We start from the raw sequence: 8,336 nt of genomic DNA on the forward strand, positions 1-8,336 counted from the left end.
TACTTCTCACTTTTCTCCAAACTTCAAGAAACATTAACCAACACCAGCTAAGGCTTCTTACTCCTCTGAGATACCATAAACTGTGTTTTTCAGATGAAAACCAGACAGACACAGAGGCAGTAACAGAGGAGAGACTGAAAATTTCCAGTCATCTCCTGCTCTGAGTTGCCACCCCATTGTGTTTTTTCTGTCCCAAATGGCAGATACAACATGCCAAGGAAAGCAATGCAAGTGTTGGTGGAGCCTTCCAAAGCATCTGAGTGACATGGGGTACCTACACCACACTGTGGAGCCTTCTGCTGGGAACCCTCCAGCTGCCTGGACCCCAACCAGTCCATCCACATGGGCAGAGGAGGGTCGCCTTTCCCATTCTAGTCACTGCTGACCAGATTGTTGTAGTAATTTGGATACGGCGTGGTGCAATCCCAGCCTGGTTGCTCCCATTTCGGAGCTAATGACCCCCAGCCCCTCCATTTCATAGTGCGGACATGTCATCAGAGCCTAATTCCTATGGGAAGTTATCTGAATTTTTATTCTTAAATCTCTTTGGAGAGATGTTGTTTCTGAATCTTTTTTAAGATTGGTCTTTTGCCTTTTCTCCTGCTTTTCTTTTCATCTCAGTTGCTATGACCCAAATTGACCAAAAACTAAACCTAAGGTTTCCACATCCTAGTGCTTTGGAGCTCCTCAGGTTCTGGATGCCTGCCTTGGAAGAAGTCTTTTTAAATTTCAAGTCCCTTCAAAGGCATCTCAAGCCAAACACCCCCAAACTGAAGCATCTACCACCAAGAGTTGTCTTCCAAAAGGCTGGACTAACAGGGGCAGTCATGACCCTTAAAGGAAAAATCCCAGCACATGGTAGATAGCATCAATTTAGCCTGAGTTTTGAAGCTGAAATTAATTCCCAGAAGGCAGCATAAGTGGCAGACAAAAAAAAAAAAAAAATTCTTTTTTTATCTCGTTCAACAGTAACAAGCTATGGACATATGGGGAATGTAAAAGGAGGGAAAAGCTGTTTCTGATGGTCTTTATCTGGATTTAATTCTTACAATATCAGGTCAGATTCATCATATAAAAGGCCTTACAAAAAATTCAAAGAAGATGTTGTTGTCAATATACTGGTATTCGAAGAAGACAGAACCGGATTTCTTCAGGTGCACAGCATAGATGAGAGAAACTGTACAATCGTCCCTGTTCGACTCTATGTAATTCCCTCGAGGTGTCCAGGAAGAGCTGATGAACATAAACAAAACAAGCTTCAGCTGAGATCACAGACACTGCGGAGACTTTTCTTACACTATTATACAAAAACTTGTTACTTAGTAAAGAACGCAGAATCCCACAGTGGCTGAATGCAGTGAATTTATAACTTTATTACTGCATTGCCATTTATATTTCATGTAAAAATAATACCGACCATTGACACTGCACATGGAAAAAGATATGGTACTAGAAATTTGGGACTCAGCCTACATAGGAAAGGTTTATTATCCACAGGTCCAACATGCTTTCAGTTATACTCAGAAACAGTCTTCTGCAGCCACCATGAGTCTCTAAATAGGCCGTGAAAGTACCTTTTAGCTACATTTACTATATCATGACCCTAGAGCTTTCCAGCTGCAAATAAGAGCAGCTCCAGGCTGGTCTTGGAGTCACTAGCTGCTGATGAGCCCAAGGAGACCATGATGACAGCAAAGAGATGGCTAAAAATTTCACTTCCCAGCCACTCTGTTTGCCATTACTAGGGCTGGTTACCCTCTGGAGACCCTAGGTCTTTGTGCTGATGAGCCGTCTCCCGTTCACCCATGGCTGCATAATCCAGATGCAAACAGAACTTCTTACTTGTTGCAGCTGTCGGCTTTATTCTCATCCGAGCCGACCGCCGTGTCCATGAAAGTCGCCACGTTGGAGAATCCTGCAGGCAGCTCATCCCACTCGTCAAACTTGATCCCGCTGCCCAGCGAGTAGGTCCCCTCTGCACATTTGCTGCATACTTGGTTCTTCATCTCCAGGTACTCACCAGAGGCACAGGAAAAAGCTGAGGAGACAAACATTTCTACCATATGAATGGAGAAATTAATCCTAATTAATTTCCATTAATTTTTTGTTGCATAATTAATTAAGAGTGAACTGTCACTGAAGGGTTCCGGATGGGAACGTCCCAGCCCCAGGAACGCAAGATCTGAACTTCCAACATTGACTGCAAAATTGAGATGTTCACCAGTGCCAGTTTTTTCACTGATGTGGCAGCACTGAAACCAAATCTCCTTTGACGGCTCCTGCTTTGCAGCTTGTCTCCATTGGCAGAACAAGATTTAGAAATGAAATCTCTGCCCACAAACTGTGTCCAAAAGCAATTTGTGAAAACGAGGACTTGTAATACAGTTCTCCTCACCCTTGCTCACCCACCTGTTACACCTTGAACCCTATTAAAATCACCAGCACCTGAGAGCCAGAGCAGACTGGTATCACCCACCTGTGTGGCAGCTAAGAAGAGTGCAGAGAAGCACGCTGATGGTAATATAACACTACAAACCTCAACCGAGAGTTGCAGACCTAATCCACACGGGTCTCCACACTTCTCCTCAGCTGGGCTGCCTACAAAGCTTTGAAGGTCTTGCCTGACAGACCAGGTGGTCTTGGAAAAGATCACCAATGGGCCTGTGTCTTGTAAATAAGGATCTTTGATGGAGGTGATATTAGTATGCTGAGAAAATAAACACTGGTTGCCAGCAGAGCAAAGACAGTACTTAAAAATATGTATTGAGGGGAGTATAATTTAAAAGGAATGTTCACAAAGTGTTTTTTTTACTGATGTCTCTAAAATCACTTACGCCAAGTAACTACATGTCCCTTGTTTCAGTCTGATCACATCTCTATCTGCTCCGGGAAGATTATTCCTGTTATACAGAGAAAACCTGGACAGCAGCTGAAGTCCTGTATGCCCATGGAGCCCCGTGTTTGCGCTGGGAACCGTAACTCCTGCCCAGACATTGATTTCAATGGCAGACAATCCCACTTTTCCCCAGCCCCATGTGGTACCACGTCCTCTCTGAGGCTGAACATCCCCGATGGAAAACAAATGAGCACTTCTGCAGAACATACTATTTCCTATGTTGCTCGCAGATTGTTACACTTAACTGTGCCAGTCTAGCCAAAGCAGGATTCAGAGCAATGCACACAACTCGCATCACAAGAAATGGTGGGATTTTTTACTGTTTCATGCATGCCACATTGTGCAGTGACAGATATTTCATACACCCGCTTTGAGACACATAAACTCACTAGTCTGAGAAACCGTAGGACAAGACCAGACTGCTAGCGAAAGTGGAGAAACTGGCTCAAAACTACTGACACCAGTTGAAGCTACAGCATATGCAGTTTTATAGATATGCTGATGTTTATCTAACTGCAGAAAAACTTGTTTGACCGTGAGTACTTTGATAAAGAGGTGTCTGTGTATCACCAATTTCCATCTGAATCCAGCTGCAATTCAGGCTCCCATTTCTGCACCAGATCCCGCAGCATTTCTTTGTGTAATTGTCCTTGATGGGCAGCACTGGAATGCAGATAAAAGGTCTGCTTTGATGGAAAGGTCTGCCAAAGGGTCATTTTTTCCTTCTTGGCCATATCAACATACTCTGAATTAGAACCGGTGAACTTCAAGCCAACAAATCTGTTTCTCTAACCCCATCGCTCGCTAGCGATGGGCCAAGAAGGAAAGTGGGCAGGAGCCTAACAGGGATGGTGCTGGGGTGAGTATATGCAAGTAAATCCCACCAGAATGGATTCCAAGAAAAAAAATCCACCTTCAGTGGGGGCAGGTGGTTTTCCGTAGGCAGTGGCGTATGACAGTGTGGTACGGCTCGCATCCCGTCTGGCTACCTCAGCCCAAGCCATAGGATGTACCTGCAGTCGGGGTCAGGAGCACAGCTTTTTTCAGAGACCTCGAGAAAAGTAACGAGCACTTCCCCGTGTGTCTGAATTGAAACCACACATGGTACAGCTTTTCACCTTAAATGCATAAAAGTGTCCTGACTCACTGCTTTAGCACTATTAATTAATCCTGCTTTATCTTTTTTTTCTTTTGAAGGGTGCTGAGAGAAGCCATCAGGAAGGAAAGTAAAGAAGCAAGTTCTCTCATGGCATATTTGAATCCTTTAACAGTTTCAACCTTTTTTTTAATAAAGTTAAATAGCAAGAAATGTAGAGCACTGCTTAACCACGCGTTCCAGATTTGTGAATTTCAAATAAGAAGTCCGTAACTGCGAGCGCTTTGCTGCCATACTGAAGACGCAGAAGGCAGCAGAGCCTCCTCTTCCACTGAGGCGAGACTGAGTGGAGATTATTGTTTTAACTGAATTAATATCTTTTAACTCCTTGCAACCTGATCATTTTAGAGAAAAAAGTGTATAAGAGATCAGGCAGGCTGCCACACAGGACACTGCCATCCATGCTCACCTTCCAGGAGAGAGAGAAGCTTTTTTTCTTATTTAGGCGGGAATTACCTTCTCTCCCTTTTCTAAGAATCGTATTTCAAAGGCAGCAGCATTTCCCATCAAAACACATACGTCTGCAAGCAAACTAGCTCTGAGCGTGCCAGCTGCTTGCCAGGTTCAATTTGGGGCTGAACGTGGCTAATGGCAACACGAACCACTTTCGACATCAGAACAGATGCATCGCTTGGTCTCGTTCCAGGCAACCGGGAGCGGCTGGAGGGGGATGGGGAGGAAACACAGTGTGTGACGAGCACAGAGGTGGTCTCCTCTCCTAGTATCACACCACTTGCTCTTCCAGCAAGGGGGGAGATCAAAAGCCAGGCCAAACCCTCTTTAATCAAAGCAGCATCAATTCAGGAGTCTGTCCCAGCTGGAGACGGGAAGGTTGTGGCCGTGCCCAGAGGGACCCTGCAGAGTAGATGTCCCCTACGATGGGCGAGGAGGCACTTGCCCAGGGTGGGGACGGGACACATACAGATGATCTGTCCCAGGGCACTGGCGCTCTGCCTTGCTTGTGGGTGCTCCATCTCACTACGATGTAGCTAAGCACAGATCCAGCACTGACCAGCAACCACAGAAATGGTTGACGTTATCACAGCACCGCTGTGTTTGTGGGGGTGACACACGCAAGATGCTGTCAACAGGAAGGACAGTATCACCACAAAGGACGTTAAGGTACAATGTGAAGTTTCAGGAATATAAAACATACATATTTAGGTGTGTACTCTGATTTGTCCTCCACTAAACCCTCCTTCTTGCTTCAGACTGCAGAGGGAAAATTAGTCTCCTGGCTTAGAGGTAGCCTTTCTGAACACCATCTGCCCCCAGCCCCAGAGCACATTTGTTTAAGGATTTGATAATTAATTTTCAGAGGAAACATCTCTATTGAATAACTCCTTACATGTCTACCCTGTTTCAGAATACAGAACTAAGGCTGCTAAATCACGTAGGCAATTCTGAAAATCTTTTCCAGAATCGACACTATTGATCCTGTTTGGACATCACTATTCCTCTCCCTCGTGACCGCAAACTTTCCTATTACAGCTTTCAAATATCAGGTTGGGTGCTACACACCAGCTTACACAGAGCAACGCACATGGTGAAGACTGAGTTCAATCTTCTTTCTTTCTGTGAAAAAAACCTGTGAAATGCATTAAGAGGTTTCATGACTTGCCCCATCATGGGCATTTTTAAAACTGGGAGAACATTTTCAGAGGCAGTTAGGAATGGCATGACATATTGTGGTGTGGGATACATTGATGCCTTCAGTAGCTCCAGTGAAGCCAATACAATTATTGGTGATCTGTAGCTGTCGCTTTCTTAAAATAAATACAGAAGAAGAAAAAAGGTTGTGGTTTGTACTGGGGACCAGTCATGGTCACAAAAATTGCTGTAAAGTACTGTTAGATAGACACAGCCACTGGCAGCCACACACATTCATGCCTGCATGCAATAAAGCGGATTCACTTCATAAAAAATTAACAAGAGCTACAGTACTAATACCCACCGAAACCATTGTGTAAGTCTTGTCAAGCAGACCTCATTTCATTCTTTAAAGGGATTACAAATCGCTTGATAAAGGTGACTGAGACGGTGTAATAGACTTAAGGTTTCTAATACAGTTAACTTAGTTTTGCATGTCATTCTGATGAAGAAGGTAGTACCACACAATACCAGTAAGGCACATCTTAAATGGATTAAGAACTGCCTGAGTAACAGATCTCAGACAGGGCTGTCAGTGGGAAACCATCACTACGCAGGGAGGAAGGTGGCACTTCTGCCTGCCCCAGGACTCAGTCTGATGGCTGTCCACATTTTTATCAATGATCTGCAGGCAAATAGAAAAGGAACACTCTTAAAATTGGCAAGTGAGAGAGTAAGAGAGTGATAAACCCAGAAGTAACACAAACGACTTGGATCTGTTGGCAAGCCTGAGCCCGCTCAAAGTCTGCAGAAGGCAGAAACATATTCCAGAGAGCAGCAAGCCTGAAGGGTCAGAGTGGATGCACCATCCATCAAGAGCGTCCACTGCCAAGATGTGCAAAAAGGCACTAGTGAGATCTGTGGGTATATTTAGAGGTGGTGGTAGAGATGTGTAGGATGAAACTTGTGTATTATATGCAAGAAGATCGTTCTAATATTGAATATAGTAGTAAGTCGGCATTTTTAAGAAGTCATTGATGAACAAAAGGACCTTACATGCTTTTAAAACTAGGGATAATGTCTTGCAGAGAGAGATCTGAAGTGCTCAGTCTATTTTAGTTTATCAAAAGAAGATTGAGAGTCAAGCATCTCCAGGAGGAGAAAACACAGGATCCCACTGGACTCTAATCAAGTAGAAAATCACAGAAGAAGAACTACCTTCTGGAAGCTGAATCCAGGCCACTTCAAATTGGAAATAACACACACATTTTTAGTAGGAAGAATGACTGATTGCTGGAACAATCTGTCATGGCATGTGATGGACCCTTTGTCTCTCAAGTGCTTCGTACCATAACTGGACACCATACGGAAGAAAAGCTGGTGCCAAATACAAATTATCAGCTTCACCATCAGCCCAACTGGATACATTTTAATGACCTGTGAGGACAAACTAGTGAATCTAATTAATCCCCCTCCTCTTAGACTCTGTGAGTTGAGAGAGATGATATCTTACCTCCCTCCTGGGACGCACCTCCACGGGGCATCCTGAAGCAGGAGCCCTGCCCACTGTGTAACCACTTCCAAGGAGTGCTTGCAATAGATTACTTTGCAGATCTGATAGCGCTTTACAATCACTTTGCAGACATGGAAACGGCTCCCCAGAGGGCAAAACAGACCATGAGCAGGCTTGCCTCATTTGCCCTTTGACTGCAAGGCTCCAGGATCACATTCTGCCTTTTAGTACAGCTGTGGCCCCCCCCAGTGATTTTGGTGGACTAGCATCAGTGTTAGTTGGCACATTTCTCTTGTGGTAACTGACCCTAACAATCTCACGTTGCTTAACTTTCTGATGCTGTGGGTCGGGACAGGCTTGTCACAAACACAGCTGGACTAACAGAGTAGATCCTCACATGCATATGACTGCTCAACTTCTTCTGAGGTCTGAAACCTTCCTCTGGAGTGTTTTCTCATGTCAAATATCTCCCAGATATAACCGACCTGTGAGAAGGATCAGAATATTTGTGATTTCACCAGAAGAGTAATCAAAGCTGCCTCAATGCCCTGCATCCTCCAACACCAAGCCTATAATATATTCAATTGCTTTCCTGTTATGCAGCCCTGGCCACCCAGTCTTACACCTTCCGTCAGCTACCTTCCCATCCCACACCACTCGGACACACTACTTCTATCTCTATCACTCTTCTCAGCACACATTTTTCTCCAAACATTTCTTACTTATGATACCTAGAAGTATTTCAGTTCTTCTGTTTATTCTGTTGCCACTAAGCATGTGTACATTCATGTGCATCCTTTTGTGTCCCCCCTTCTCTCAATACATGACAATTTAAAAAAAAAAAAAAAAAAAAAAAAAAAAAAAAAAAAAAGACACAGGACTGGATTTTTCCAGATTATGGTTACATTAGAAGGGAGTAGCAATGGAGCAATTCCACCCAAACCAGTGAAAATGCACGGGAAAAATAATCTCAAACACTGGCTTTCCATCTCTATCCCCTCCATTCCTACGTTGTTTGTCCAAAGCCCCGCTGCTTGGGATTCAGGTGAGATGCTGCCATCGCCTGCAGGCAGTCTGGGCTGAATTATCTCAGCCTCCCCTGGGCAGAGGTGAAAACTATAGCTCAGGAAGGAAATATGAGGTTGGCAGCATCCCGCAGCTGTCCCTCTGAACAGCTGCTG

The 8,336-nt window shown here is 44.4% G+C and overlaps 1 protein-coding gene across 1 annotated transcript in view; it reads right to left on the reverse strand.

Moving 5' to 3' along the window:
- Positions 1–8,336, reverse strand: part of KIAA1324L (KIAA1324-like ortholog) — a 49,439-nt gene that overhangs the window by 31,219 nt on the left and 9,884 nt on the right. Inside the window, exons 2-3 of the mRNA XM_009882933.1 lie at positions 1,843–2,038; positions 1,086–1,233 (exon numbers count right to left, since the gene is read on the reverse strand). Coding sequence (XP_009881235.1) covers positions 1,086–1,233; positions 1,843–2,006 — 312 coding nt within the window. The 5' untranslated portion in view covers positions 2,007–2,038. The remainder of the gene's footprint in view (positions 1–1,085; positions 1,234–1,842; positions 2,039–8,336) is intronic.

The sequence above is a fragment of the Charadrius vociferus genome, unplaced genomic scaffold, assembly GCF_000708025.1.
Source record: "Charadrius vociferus isolate BGI_N301 unplaced genomic scaffold, ASM70802v2 scaffold32, whole genome shotgun sequence".
Taxonomy (NCBI): Eukaryota; Metazoa; Chordata; class Aves; order Charadriiformes; family Charadriidae; genus Charadrius; species Charadrius vociferus.